This window comes from Leopardus geoffroyi, chromosome E1 (genome assembly GCF_018350155.1).
Source record: "Leopardus geoffroyi isolate Oge1 chromosome E1, O.geoffroyi_Oge1_pat1.0, whole genome shotgun sequence".
NCBI lineage: Eukaryota > Metazoa > Chordata > Mammalia > Carnivora > Felidae > Leopardus > Leopardus geoffroyi.
The window spans coordinates 12,406,519-12,421,048 of record NC_059330.1 but is presented as its reverse complement, the minus strand read 5'-3'; the positions used below and the strand labels follow the sequence as shown (position 1 = coordinate 12,421,048).

The 14,530-nt window shown below is 46.1% G+C and overlaps 1 protein-coding gene and 1 pseudogene across 6 annotated transcripts in view; one reads left to right on the top strand and one right to left on the bottom strand.

The window, feature by feature from the left end:
* Positions 1 to 1,310: 1,310 nt before the first annotated feature.
* The window catches only part of DHRS7B (dehydrogenase/reductase 7B), a 61,712-nt gene continuing 48,492 nt past the window's right edge, over positions 1,311 to 14,530 (bottom strand). For all 6 annotated transcript variants that reach the window (XM_045487650.1, XM_045487654.1, XM_045487653.1 and 3 more), the window contains 4 exons: positions 9,513 to 9,729; positions 8,790 to 8,882; positions 5,427 to 5,579; positions 1,311 to 2,531 (listed from right to left, as the gene is read on the bottom strand). In XM_045487650.1, the coding sequence (XP_045343606.1) occupies positions 2,326 to 2,531; positions 5,427 to 5,579; positions 8,790 to 8,882; positions 9,513 to 9,729 (669 nt within the window). In that variant the 3' untranslated portion in view covers positions 1,311 to 2,325. The remainder of the gene's footprint in view (positions 2,532 to 5,426; positions 5,580 to 8,789; positions 8,883 to 9,512; positions 9,730 to 14,530) is intronic.
* Positions 11,211 to 11,614, top strand: LOC123603141 (annotated as a pseudogene).

Sequence of the window (14,530 nt, the reverse complement as noted above, 5' to 3'; positions counted from 1 at the left end):
ATTCTATTCCTGAAATCATTAGTACACTATGTGTTAAGTAACTAGGATCTACATTTTTAAAAAATTTTTAAAAAGAGATGCCAAGTTGGGGTCCTGGTCCCCAGGAAAGGGGCTGCGGCTGCCATTCCAGTGGAGACAGCAAGCCCCGCCTTTACCAGGCAATGCTGTCTCCGGGGAGCCGCGCCCAACTCCAGAGGCCCCCCAACATGGCTTGACGTGCCACACGGACTTTTGAAGAACCCTGAATCGCTTGCCCTTTTAGTCCTCTGCGTAGTTTCTAAGGCCGGAGAGAGCATGTGCTGCGGTGCGAGCGCATCTTCAGTACCTCTCTGACCTTGCCAACCTCCTCAAGGGCAGCTGGGCCTCAGCCTTTGGCAGACAGCCAGATCCAGCTAAATTTAACGGTTGTTTGTGTTATATTATTCACTATTCATACGGTAGAATATAAGGTTTCTAAAGTAAGTTTTAGCAAGTGAGTTGGTTGAGTCTTCAAGAATGTGCGGTAAAGACACATCCAGTGGTTTGGGATCTGGCTCAAGTGTCGTGTCTAGGTTGAGACCCTGCACGTCTGCTCCAAGTTCTGCGTGCCACCTGCACCCCAGTCAGGGCTTGGGGGGGGGCTCCCAGCCACTGTCACAGTGGCCCCCAAAGCAACCACCTCAACAGTGCGTTTGACGTCGTCTTTTGATGACAGACCGTGTGGCTGCTAAACGTGTGTTCTTCTGAGGGCAGGAGATCGCATCGGCCTCCAGGTGCTGCCCGTTTTGTTTATCGGAGAGAAAAGGGCAGCACTTGGATACGGGCCCTGTTGAAAGTGCCCATCGACAAGTGTGCAAGGAGAGATGTTCTCTCATTCCCATTTAGAGGAAAAGCTTTCTTTGTCACTGCCTTTTCCTGAGCACCTGCTGTGCCCTTGGCCATTTAACTCAATGTCACGCTAGGCTTTAGAGTGGCTGCTACTGCTGTCTTGGGTCCAGCTCTTCCCTGGCTCTAAGAGCCCTGATGTGAACAGTAAGGTCTCTCTGTTCCATGTCTGGAGGGAAGTAGATGGTTTACTTGGAAGATGAAGAGCCAACCCATATGTCTATATCCACGTTTCAACCAGGGGCCCTTGGAATGTTCAGGCCCATGGTGGGAGCTGGGGAAGATCACCAGATCTAATGCCCCACTCTTCATGCTCCTGCTCTCAGGAAACTTGACGGCCTCAAACACTAACCACAGGCTGTGGCTTTGGCCATTTCTATTTCAGGGATAGCTTTTAAAACACAAGCTCCATAGGACCAGAGTTGGGACACAGTGCGAGGTGCCGGTATGATATGCAAGATTTTTATTCCAAGTTGGGAAAGTCATACAATGCACCCACAATTTCCACTTTCAGCCTCAATAATAGGAAAAGTTTCATCCTAACCTTTCAATATGAAGTTGATTCACTCATTGAACCTCAAGCATGTATTTTTAAGAAATCAAAAAGGTGGAAGCAGGCATCCAACAGGCACAGCTAGCAAATGACTGCTCTCACCAGGGACCAGATGCCGCTTTAGAATCCCTCCCCACCTGACCAGGCTTTTGAGTCTTCTTTCCTAGAGGATACACGGGACCATGTGGGGTTTTCCTCTCCCTTTTGCCTGTTTCCTTAATAAATTCGTCTTCTGCTTGGAGTGGGGCCTGGTCTACGGGGCTTGAGGTGAGAGTTTACAGGGGAAACAGGGAATTCCTTTTAGGAACTAAAGCCGGCATCACTTGGGTTATGCTGGAAGACAGAAGGCGTATTAGCCCATTGGTCATGTTGGATGATGATGGACTGTAGAGCCCTGAAAATGGATATGGGTGATGGCTTCTTACGACAGCCTTCTCCCTTGAGTGCTGCAGGTGCCTCTGCCAAAACAATTAGGCACGTGGTCCAGGTAAGTCAAATATGAGAACTGGGTCAGGTGATGTCAGGATGTCTTCTGTTTTCAAGGCTGAAACACTTTCTAGGAGCTGGCGGAGGCTGGAATTCAAAGGAGGCATAGTTCTTCCAGCCCTTGAGGACTACACCTCTGACTGCTCATTCATTTATTTCAGGTCCTTACTTTAAACTGAGCTCCACATTTGTTCCGTAAGGTTTACCCCTTATCCCTGGGAAGAAGGTTGTTGCCTTTTTGGTTTTCATTCTATTAGCAGAGGCCTAGCCAGGGATCTTCAGTTCAGGACAAGCGTATGTATGTTCCATCTTTCCCACTCGTAAGACAAACATCCAGTAAAGTCCCAACAAACACAGCTGTCCCTTGTCCAGCACCTGTACCCAGGCAGGTGCTGCTTCCCTATCCCAGCTCAGACGCGCGACTAGGAGTTCTTGGATTTCCGCTCCTTTCTGGCCCTGGAGGCCATGAGGCTGAAGAAGAGCCCAGGAGCCAGAGTTCGCAGATAAATAGCCAAGGAAGGCAGGAGGTCGGCCAGGATCACATCTTTCTTTTTCTTCCCCACCGCAGCCAGAACATCTCGGGCCACCTCCACAGGGCTTCGGCCTTGGGCTGTGGTCTTGTCCATAACTAAAATAAAACCAAAGAAACACATGAACTTAGAAGCAGAAGTCTCTCTCCGCAGGACTTGAGCTGACATGAACCGATGTCGGCTGAATTTCCCATCATGGGGCCCTTGCCACAGTCTGTCAGGAGGCAAGGGGTTTGCCACCATCCCTGACTATTCCGTACTCCAAAGAAATGAGGAAGCCGTCAGCAGCTCAGTGTGTGTGAGGGGGGAGAGGGGACTGTGGGTGAGATGTGGAAACGAGGTAGATGGGTGACCTTGTAAGTGCTTACAACTGGTGGCTCATGACAAAGGCCAAAGGCCAGCCCAGATGGGGTCTCAAAGAGCAATCACACACACCGATTCCCGACCTTGGGAACTGTTGTCTACCGGAACAATCAACTAAGGGTGTTGCAGCACTGATTTGTCTGGGGTAGCTTGGCCTGAGGTCTGCCAGACGGGTGATAGGAGGAGACTATGACCCCTCATGTGCACGACAAGCTGGCCAGACTGAGAGTGAGGTGGGTCAGGAAGAGACGTCCCAGTTCCCCACATCATGTGGTGACCGGATAAGGAACAGGAAGAAATCCTTGGTTTGTTTTCAGTGTCAGAGGCAGCTCAGGGAGGTTAGGAGGTGTTAGGCTGGTTGACACCAACTGATGTTCCTTCTTTCCTAGTGATGTGACAATGTTGCCGACCAAACAGAACCAGTTGGCAGCCAGAGAGGAGAGGCCACTAGCGCAGACCATTTGAAACTATTTGTAAGTTGTCCAAACCGCGTGAGCCTCCTCACCGATATCTGTTCTCCTTGTGTTTGTTTTTTTTTTTTTTTAATTTTTTTTTTTCAACGTTTATTTATTTTTGGGACAGAGAGAGAGCATGAACGGGGGAGGGGCAGAGAGAGAGGGAGACACAGAATTGGAAACAGGCTCCAGGCTCTGAGCCATCGCCCAGAGCCCGACGCGGGGCTCGAACTCACGGACCGCGAGATCGTGACCTGGCTGAAGTCGGATGCTTAACCGACTGCGCCACCCAGGCGCCCCTTTCCTTGTGTTTTTGTTAACACAGAATTGATTTCTGATAGTTGCTGATTTTTAAAGGCCATAGAGGGAATTTTTTAAAAAAGATTCTTCTAGGGGCACCCGGGTGGCTCAGTGGGTTAAGCATCTGACTTTGCTTAGATCATGATCTCACGGTTCGTGAGTTTGAGCCCTGCATCAGGCTCTCTGCTGTCTGTCAGCTTGGAGCCCACTTAGGATCCTCTGTCCTCTTCTCCCTCTGACCTTCCCCTGCTCATGTGTGCACGCACACGCTCTCTCTCTCTCAGAATAAATAAATAAACTGGAGAAAAAAAAAAAAGGAAAAGAGCTTTACATTAAAAAGAAAAAAACATTCCTCTAGGGGTTCCTGGGTGGCTCAGTTGGAAAAGATTCTTCTAGGGGCAACTTTGGCTCAGGTCATGATCTCGCAGTTCACAAGTTCAAGCACTGGACTGGGCTCTGGGCTGTCAGTGTGGAGCCTACTTCCGATCCTCTGTCTCCCTCTCTCTCTGTCCCTCCCCTGCTTGCTCTCTCTCTCTCTCAAAAATAAACACTTAAAAAAAAGAGATTCTTCTAGGAATAAATAAGTATGAACCTCTCTAGCTCTATGCCTCTATATGGTTTCTGCTGACTTGCTGAGTGAGCACCTACCCAGGGCATGTGCAGTTCAGGTCTGGCCGAGGTGGGGTGCAGGAATAGGAGGCCCCTGGTGAACACCATAGCATAGGCCCAAAAGGTCATATCCAGGGAGGCAGGACATGGCAGGTCAGTACTTAAGAGGTAGGCAGGCCCCACGCAAGTGTGGGAAAGCAACTCAGTTCCCAGGACAATAGCGTGCATGGGTCACCTGACCCGGGAGCCTGGCCTGAGCCTGCACGCTGGGGCCAGGCCATTCAGCCCACTAGTGGTGACTGCAGGTCAGCTCACCACATCTTTGGCTGAAGCAAGATGGGAGATCTGAGACCGGTACACCCAGCGTCACCCCAGAAGACTGTGCTCTTTCCTTTGAGTATCCTGAAATCAGTCATTTCTCAAGCACACTGAGTGGGGAATCTTTTGGGGCAGGCAACCCATACTTTCCATGCGATTAATCCACTTTAATTTTACTTTAATTCACTGAGGATGGGTGAGCGGAAAGTCTGGCCGCATTTCAGCTTGGCCCTCAAAGTCCTTTAAGGACTGAGTCCTGGCCAACAGGGACCCTGTTCCAACAGCTGCAATGGTGATGCTCAGGCTAAGGATGGCTCGTGGTAAATGACCATTATTCAACAGTATATATAACCAACACCCATACATCAAGTTTTTTAGTTTTAAAAATTATATTCCAGGGGCGACTGGGTGGCTCCATCGGTTAAGCACCCGACTTTGGCTCAGGTCATGATCTTGCGGCTCCTGAGTTCGAGCCCCCCATCCTTCTGACAGCTCAGGGCCTGGAGCCTGCTTCAGATTCTGTGTCTCCCTCTCTCTGTCCCTACCCTGCTCACACTTTGTCTCTCTCTCTCTCTCAAAAATAAGTAAACATTTTTAAAAAATGTTTTTTTTAATTATATTCTGGGGGCACCCTGGGTGGTTCAGGAAGTTAAGTGCCCCACTCTTGGTTTAGGTTCAGGTCATGATCTCATGGTTCGTGGCATGGAGCCCCACGTTGGGCTCTGTGCTGACAGCATGAATTCTCTCTCTCTCTCCCTCTCTGCCCCTCCCCCACTCATTCTCTCTCTCTCTCTCTCTCTCTCTCTCTCTTTCTCTCTCAAATAAATAAACTTAAAAAAATTACATTCCAAATGAAAAAGAATCGAAGAATCATCAGGTGAGAGAAGCACATCTCACTATCGCCAGCCGACAGCTTTTCATGGGAGAAAAGAGAAACTAGGGCCTCACCTCCGTATTTGGACCCATCAGCAGTGACAGCATTTACAGAGAGGTTGGTGTGGATGTAGCCAGGGCTGATGACAGTCACCTCGATCTCATACTGTTCCATCTCGGCACGAAGACAGTCAAAGAATGCCTGGGTTGCATGTTTGGAGGCCGCATCTGCAAAGGTTTGTGGCCAGAGATGCAGGTGAGGGAGAGGGCCTGAGACAGGCCCACATATTCGTTCCCATTCATTCGCTTTTACTTAAAAACTGATATTACAATTTAAGATTACAGTATTACAGCCGTGTTCCTTTCCTGACTTAGGGAAGTGCAGTGTATACCTGTTCTTAGGAAATACCCTGCTGTGTAGGAGTAAAGGAGCATCATATTCCTCACCCTCTCTCAAATGATTCAGGAAAAAAATTATAAATCATATATACACACATACATGCATATATACACACAACACATACAGAATATGATAAAGCAAATATGGTCAGATGTTAACAACTGGGGAATCTACACGAAGGCGACATGGGAGTTCCTTGTACTGTTCCTGCAACTTTTAAGTCTGAAATTATTCTAACATTAAGAGTTAAAACATATATATATCACAACTTAATGTCTAATGAGTGAAACATTTAAGTGGGACAGAGGATATAAGAGTCAAAGTCTTCCTTCTGTCTTCCAATTCCATTCTCCAAAGATAACCTATGCTAATGGTTTCTCAGCATTTACTTTTTAGATACTCTATGTACATATATGTGATTTTACACTTAATTTTTTTTTTTAACAGAAGTGAGCTCTACTGTTTATATTATTCCTGCCAGTAGCTTTCTCCCCCTGGTGACACAGACCATATAGCCTCTGTGGCACCCGTGCAGGCCCACCATGCTCTCCATGGGCCACCAGACTTCAGGGGTTGGAACTTCCAGGCTTGTCTCCAGGTCTCGTCACTGAACAGAGCTGCCAGTGAGCATCCTTGCATGCACGGGAGTGTGTGTATAAAATCCATGCTTAGCTTTCTTATGTATTTTGTTTGATAAACTTCCATGAAGTGGCTTCATCTGGAAGAGCCATCGATCCTGCTCCACTTGGGAGAAGTTGAGCCACGGCAGCTTGCCGGCCATGGCTCCACAGTGTGGTGAAAGGTGCTCTGACGGGGGACAACAGTGACCCGACAATGACATTCTTGGGAAACACACAGCATCTCCACTGAAAATTAGTTTCCTCCAATTCAGAGTTCTAAGTAGCTTAGCCATAGGAAAGGGGCATCCATCAGCTGAAATGGCAGGAAGGGAAAAAGCAAGGAAGTGTCCCGGCAAGGCACGTGAGAGAGTCCAGCGTTGGCCCTCCCTGCGGCGCCTTTCTCAGGCCAGCGCCTTTGGTGTGGGCCGAGCTGCTGGGGGCTGGACGAGAAGTTTGCGGGTAGGTGGGTGGAGAAAGCTGCCCCTGTCAGCTGTGATCCCAGGGGTGCAGCCCAGGCCCAAGGACTGAGAAGAGTCACCCTGGGGGGGGGGGTCCCCAAATAGAAGGCTGCACCCTGATGACTAGTCTCACAGAGTCCCAGGCCGTAGGTCCTCAGCCAGGCTGACTTACCACCATCACCACGGCTGTCACTAGTGAGCGTCTCCGACCTGCAGGGCACGGGGCTCGACAGGCCACCTGGATCATCCCACCAGCGGTGGGAAGCGGGTAAGGCCGCTCTCCCATTTTATAGTCAAGAAGACTGCTGCTCACCAGGGTTAGCTAACATGCCCAGGCACACCGCCACACTCAGTCTGCTCGTCATAAAGCGCCCAGACCAACTCTGTGGGACCTACTGCAGCCACAGGCCAAGTGGAGAACAAAATTCAGGGAGATTAAGTCAAAGTAAAGTTTGAAAGCAATTTAGTACAAAGAATACTGTATATCCTTTACCCTGATTTATCTAGTACTAACATTTCACCTCATTTGTTTTATCATTTGTGATTATATTTCTTCCTGAACCATTAGAGCTGTCTTAGAGAGCTGTCCTGTGCTGCCGGGAGTCAAAATGGAATGCTGGTGAGCAGGGAAATAACCACCCCAGAAACAACTATGGATGGAGAACCCCACAGTTCACAAAGGACTCTTGGTCTCCAGGTGTCTCCTCTCATCTTTAACACAGCCTTGTGAAGTGTGTGCGGTAACTGTCAGTCTCTTCACAAGCAAGGAGACAGAGGGTCAGGGACTTTAAGTTACTTGCCTAAGGATACGCGACTAGAACCACAAGGCAGAGCAGGGGTTCGTATCTGGAGAGAAAGAAGATGTCTTTGTCACAGCTCCGGTTCAGATAGCGTCCGGCCGGATGTCTGGTACAGTCCTTGCAAAGTGCTGACCCGGCTCTGCCCTCCCTCCCTTCGCTACCCAGCGCGCAGCTGCGCCAGGCGGAGGCCCGCACTCGGAGGTGAGAACAGATGACGTCAGCACTGACTGCACAGGGCAGAGCAAAGGAAGGAGTTCCCCGGGCGGTCCGTGAAACCACCTTTGAAATCTTTCAGCAAGACAGAACCAGGCTCTGTCTGCTTGCCGGTACAACGGGGCGGTAGACAGCGGAGTGAAATGATATCTCAGAACTCTGGCCCAGTCACTCGTACGTGGAGGTGAGTGTGCAGACTGGAAGTCAGTTTGGCAGGGTTAATTTCCTGGTCCTATTTAATATTTCCACTTTTGGGAGTTTATCTTACTGAAACCCTCCCACGAGTGCCCAGAGATGTAAGTATTCAAGGAGGTTCTGGGTAGCACATCATCGGTACCGGTCAAGAACTGAGGGCACGTGATCCTCACGCGTCCAGGAAGATGGCTCAACAGCTCACGTCGTATCTACCCGAGGCATCACTACTGTATCGTCTGGTGGAATCAGCAAGCCACAAAACGGTATGTACAATGTGATTCCGTGTTTGTACACTACCATGTGTTTGCTCACATGAGAAAAGTTTGGAGGCACGTGCCGCAAAGTGACCCAGCGGAAGTGCCCGTGAGGACGGTGCAGACCGACAATGAGATGGTGGCCGGCGCGCACGGCCCTCGGCCCGGCACCACTCCGGCGCTTCTCCCCCAGTGCTCAGAGAGGAACTCAGTCTTCCCAGCGGCTCCTCTGGCCTGGGACTGGCCCTGTCTCCCTTCTGCAGCTGCAGACTGGGGATGCGGCAAGGACACTCGCACGAGATCACGCGGGGGAGAGGGGGGTGGGTAAGGAGTGGAGCTGCAATCTGAAGCCCGGCCTGCTCAGAGCACATTCTGATCAATCCCCTCCCACACTCTGTATTGAGTATCTGCCCAGCGACACTAAATGTGTTATTTTTATAATCACGAGAAAACATTAGGGAAAAGTCTCTCTAGGGAGAGACACTAGGAAGTACTCACATGCTGATCGGAAAGGAATGCTGATTTTGCCCTGGATGCTGCTGATCGCAACAATATGGCCTTGTTGCCTTTTGATCATGGAGGGCAGGAGTGCTGAAGAAAGAGAGCAGAGGCTTTAGGGCAGGACTTCTCTTCTGGTCACCACAGCTAACACTGACAGGAGGCGAGCTTGCTTATTGTATGTAGTCAGAGCCAGGGAGGTGAACAGGGAAGGCTTCTCAATGGGGAGCACCACGCTTCCTTGGGACTCTCAGGTCCCCTGTGCCCAGCAGACTGCCAACAGGAGGGAGGAGGCCAGTGGAGGACTGGGAAGGAAGCACGGAGGGAGGCAGGCAGAAGCCTAATCACTAGGAACAGTCAGTGAGCTCAGTCACCTTTTCTAGGCAGAGCCTCTACCCTTGAGTGATGCCCATGGCTGGACATAAAAATATCCCCACTTTGTATGGGTTTCCAAACACCATGAAGAGGAAATTGCGGGGGGGGGGACAATGCTGTATAAATAAAGCTGTCACTGGGGAGAACATCTTGATTTAAGGCTATAAAGCAGATAAAGAAAATGCAAGTGAAAGCCTGGAGAAAACAAACACCCAAGCTCTAATGACAACACCCATTCCAGGGTAAAATAGATGGAGACGGGCAACATTTAGCTAAAAAGGAACCAAGTAAAGTAAAAAGAACGTCAACATAGCAGTGCTCCTTTTTCTTTTACTTCAGGACTGTTACCTTTCGTTAGAGCAACTGGGCCAAAGTAGTTTGTCTCCATGACTTTCTTATCCACGTCTGGGGTAGTGTCCACAATGGCGCCTCGGTAGCTGATGCCAGCATTGTTGATGAGCACATCCACGTAGCCGAAGCACTGCAGGATCTCAGCTGTTGCTGCAACTATGGCCCCAGGGTCCGCAAGGTCAAAGGCCACCGTGTAAGGCTTGTGTGTCTGCACCTGGTCAAATATGACAGAAACCGAATGCATCTTCAGAGTGACAGGCACGTGAACCGCATGTCCCTGCTTTTCAGAGGGTGGGGAGTAGCCCACTGGGCATGACATGCTCAGGCTCTAGCGCCTGTCTTCCAAAGAAATGTGGCCTGAAGGATCTTGCCTACGGTGCTCACACCTGACCTGGGCAACCTGTCCCCTGAACTGAAAATGACTTCTAGAGCCAGACTCCCCTTGCTGCCCTGGGCCAGCATGCTGCCCTACGGTACCATTACATCTCAACAGAGGCTCTATTCTTCTCGGGTTAAGTCACTTTCATTCATTTGTTCATGAAACATTTTTGTTGTTGTTGTTAATACATCTTCTATGTGCCGGGCACTGGGGACAGGGCAAAAAGCAAGACAAACATGGTTCCTGTCTTCTAGAAGCAAACTGTCTAGTGAGGAAGACAGACAGATTCTCTAATTGTAAAGAACGGGATGCCAGAGAAATGAAAAACTGAGCCGTCTAACTTACAGGACTTCCCAATGGAAGTGAGTTTAACGAGGCAGAAGGAGTGGGGGTATGAAATGAGAGAAGATGGCACAGTAGGAAGTTCTAGGAGTCTATCTTTCCCCCTGGACGCTGTACTGGCAGAAACTCTCTGATATGACAATTTTGGAACTCTGTAGTCTATCTGATGCTTGCAGCTTCCGGGGCAGTGCTTGGCTGGCAAGTTATGGATAATCTGGGTTAATTCTAGCCATCAGCTTGGTGGTAGCTTTCCATTCCCCACCCCCATCCCTGTGGCAGGCCACTGTAGGAAAGGCTACCCACATCTCTGGTGCAGCTTGAGGATGCCAAGGTAGGCAATGAGGACCTTGTCTCCAAAAATCAGGATTGTGTTCTGACGGTGGATTGCTGCTCTGATCACTGAGGCGCAGTATGGATGCAAGTTGCATTATTTTAACCACTGCTAGCTAAAATAGTTTCCAATAGATTTAAAGGAGTTACACTTATTATTCTGATATTCAAAAATATAAATAAATCCCCAGAAAACACACCTGAGGAAGCCTAGACAATAGACTTCCTAGACACAGATTTTAAAGCAAATGTCTTAAAAGATCCTCAAAGTGCTCAAGGAAGACACGGAAAAAGTCAGAAAATTGATGTATAAACAAAATGAGAATATCATTAAAGAAACAGAAATTATAAAAAAAATTCTGGAGCTCAAAAGTACAATGACAAAAATGGAAAATACCCTAGAAGTTCAAAAGCAGATTTGAGCACAGAGAAGAGAGAATCAGTGAAACTGAAGAGAGGACATCTGAAATCACTGACTCTGAGAATAAGAAAAAAAGAATAAGGAAAAGTAAACAGGACCTAAGGGATCTGTGGGATGCCATCAAGTGGACCAATAAACACACTGTGTAAATCTGAGAAGGAGAAAAGAGAGAGAAAGGGGAAGACAGAATATTTGAAGAATAATTGCTGAGGGGCCTGGTAGAATGGCTCCCTCAAAGAAGGGTGGCGAGAAGGGCCGTTCTCTCATCAATGAGGTAGGGACCAGAGAACACATCATCAATATTCACAAGCACATGCATAGAGTGGGTTTCAAAAAGCCCCTTGGACACTCAGAGATCCAGAAATTTGCCATGAAGGAGATGGGAACTCCAGATGTGCACACTGACACCAGGCTCAACAAAGCTATCTGGGCCAAGGGAATAAGAAATGTTCCATACATGAGTAACCATGTGCGGTTGGTTGTTCAGAAAACATAATGAGGATGAAAATTCACCAAACAAGCTCTATATGTTGGTCACCTATGTATCTGTCACCACCTCCAATAATCCACAGACCATTAATGTAGATGAGAACTAATTGCTGATTGTCAAATAAAGGTATAAAACTGGGAAAAAAAAGAATTGCTGAAAACTTTCTGAACTTCATGAAAGACATGAATCTACACATCAGAGAAGCTCAACATTGAGTTAGATAAATTCAGAGGCCCACTTGAAACATTACAATCAAACTGTCAAAAGACAAAAACAGAATCCTGAAAACAGCAAGAGAGAACTACTTCTCACATAAAAGCAATTCTCAATACAATAATCAGCTGATTTCTAATCAGAAACGTTGGAGGCCAGAAGACAGTGGATTGATACATTAAAAGGGCTGAAAGAAAAAAACTGTCAACCAAGAATTCTGTATCTGGCACAACTATCCTTCAAAAATGAGGGAGAAATTAAGATTCCCAGATGAACAAAAGCTGAGGGAGTTAGTTACCACTAGACCTGCTCTGCAAGAAATGCTAAAGGGAGTCCTTCAGGTCTGAAATAAAAGAAAGCTGAACAGTATAATCCAAAACTATATGAAGAAATAAAGATCTCCAGGAGAGTAAATGCAGGGGCAATTATGAAAGCTAGTATTATTGTAATTTTGGTTTGTAACTCCACTTTTTACTTTCTACATAATTTAAAACACAAATGTGTTTAAAAACTATTATTAATCTGGCAATGAGCAAGTAACATACAAAGATGTAATCTATGACATGAGTAACAGAAATGGGGGAGGACAGAGCCGTACCACAGTAGAATTTTTGTATGCTATTAATCCCCTTAGAAACCACAAACAAGGGGTGCCTAGGTGGCTTGGTCGGTTAAGCGTCTGACTTCAGCTCAGGTCATGATTTCACGGTTCGTGGGTTTGAGCCCCACATTGGGCTCTGTGCTGACAGCTTGGAAACTGGAGCCTGCTTCAGATTCTGTGTCTCCCTCTCTCTGCCCCTCCCGTGCTCGTACTCTGTCTCTCTCTCTCAAAAATAAATAAACATTAAAAAAATTTTTTTTTTAAAACAGAAACCACAAACAAAACAGCTGTAAAATATACACATAAGGAAATACAAAGGAAATCAAAAACACTTCACTACAAAAAAATCAACTAAACACAAAAGACAGAAATGCAGGAAATGAAGGAGAAAAAAGCTGTAAAGTATACAGAAAACAAAAAGCAACCTGGCAGAAGTTCCTCCTTAATATTAATTAGTTTAAATATAAATACTTTTAAATCTCTAATCAGAAGACAGATAAAATCTGGAATTTCTTTAAAAAATCCAACTATAGGGGCGCCTGGGTGGCGCAGTCGGTTAAGCGTCCGACTTCAGCCAGGTCACGATCTCGCGGTCTGTGAGTTCGAGCCCCGCGTCGGGCTCTGGGCTGATGGCTCAGAGCCTGGAGCCTGTTTCCGATTCTGTGTCTCCCTCTCTCTCTGCCCCTCCCCCGTTCATGCTCTGTCTCTCTCTGTCCCAAAAATAAATAAACGTTGAAAAAAAAAAAAAATCCAACTATACACTGTCTTTAAGAGACTCATTTTAAATCTAAAGATACAATTTTCTTGGAAGTGAAAGGATGAAAGAAGGATATTCCATGTAAATAATCACCGAAAGAGAGCTGGAGTGGCTGTACTAATATCAGACAAAACAGATTTTAAATCATAAAAGGTTACAAGAGACAAAAAAGGATATTGGATGTAGGCATACCTCAGAGATAGTGCAGGTTTGCTTTCAGGCCACTGACAGCAACTATCTCAATAAAACAAGTCAAATGAGTTTTTTTGTTTCTCAGTGGATATAAAAGTTATGTTTACACTATACTGTGGTCTATCAGTGTGCAATAGCATTATATCTAAAAACAGTGTACATATCTTAATTTTAAAATATTGCTAAAAGTGCCAACCATCATCTGAATTTTCAGTGCATTGTAATCACTGATCACCATAACAAATTAATAATAAATGAAAACGTTTGAAATATTGTGAGAATTACCAAAATGTGACACAGAGCTGTGAAGTGGCCAAATGCTGTTGGAAAAATGGCTCTGATAGACTAGATTGACACAGGGTTGTCATAAACCTTCAATTTGTAAAATACACCATATTGGCGAAGCACAATAAAATAAGGTAAGCCTGTAAGAATAAAAAGATAGTCATTACAGCAGAAAGATATAACAGTTATAAATATCTATGTGCCTAATAACTGACACTCAAAATATATGAAGCAAAAATCAACAGAACTGAAGGGAGAAACAAACAGTTCTACAATATTTTGATATTTCAAAACTCCACTTTCAATAATGGATAGAACAACCAATCAGAAGATCAATTACAAAATAGAGGACTTGAACAACATTATAGACCAATTGTACCTAACAGATGTATACAGAACATCCCACCCAACAACAGCCTAATACATATTCTTCTCAAGCACACATGGAACATCCTCCAGGAGAGACCATATATTAGGCCACAAAACAAATGTCAACGGATTTAAAAAGATAGATATCATTTAAAGTGTCTTATTCAACCACAGTTTAACGAAGCTAGAGATCAGTAACAGAAGGTAAAGTAGAAAATAAGCAGAAATTAAATAACACACTTTAAAACCACTGACTCATAAAAAATAACAAGGAAAATTAGAAAGTATTTAGACACAAATGAAAATGAAAACACCACATAGCCAATCTTATGGGTTGCAGAGAAAGCAAGGCTAAGAGGGAAATTTATACCTGTAGTTGGCTACATAAAAAAAAAAAAAAAAAAAGATTTCAAATCAGTAACATAACTTTACACCTTAGCGAACTAGAACAGAGCAAACTAAACCCAAAGCTAGCAGAGGAGGGAAATAATACAGATTAGAGAGGAGATAAAAAAAAAAAAATTCAGAGTAGAAATAAAGAAAATCATGAATGCAAAAGTTGGTTCTTTGAAAAGATCGACAAAACTGAAAAACCATTAGCTAGACAAAGAAAGATAGGATGGAAATAAATTAGAA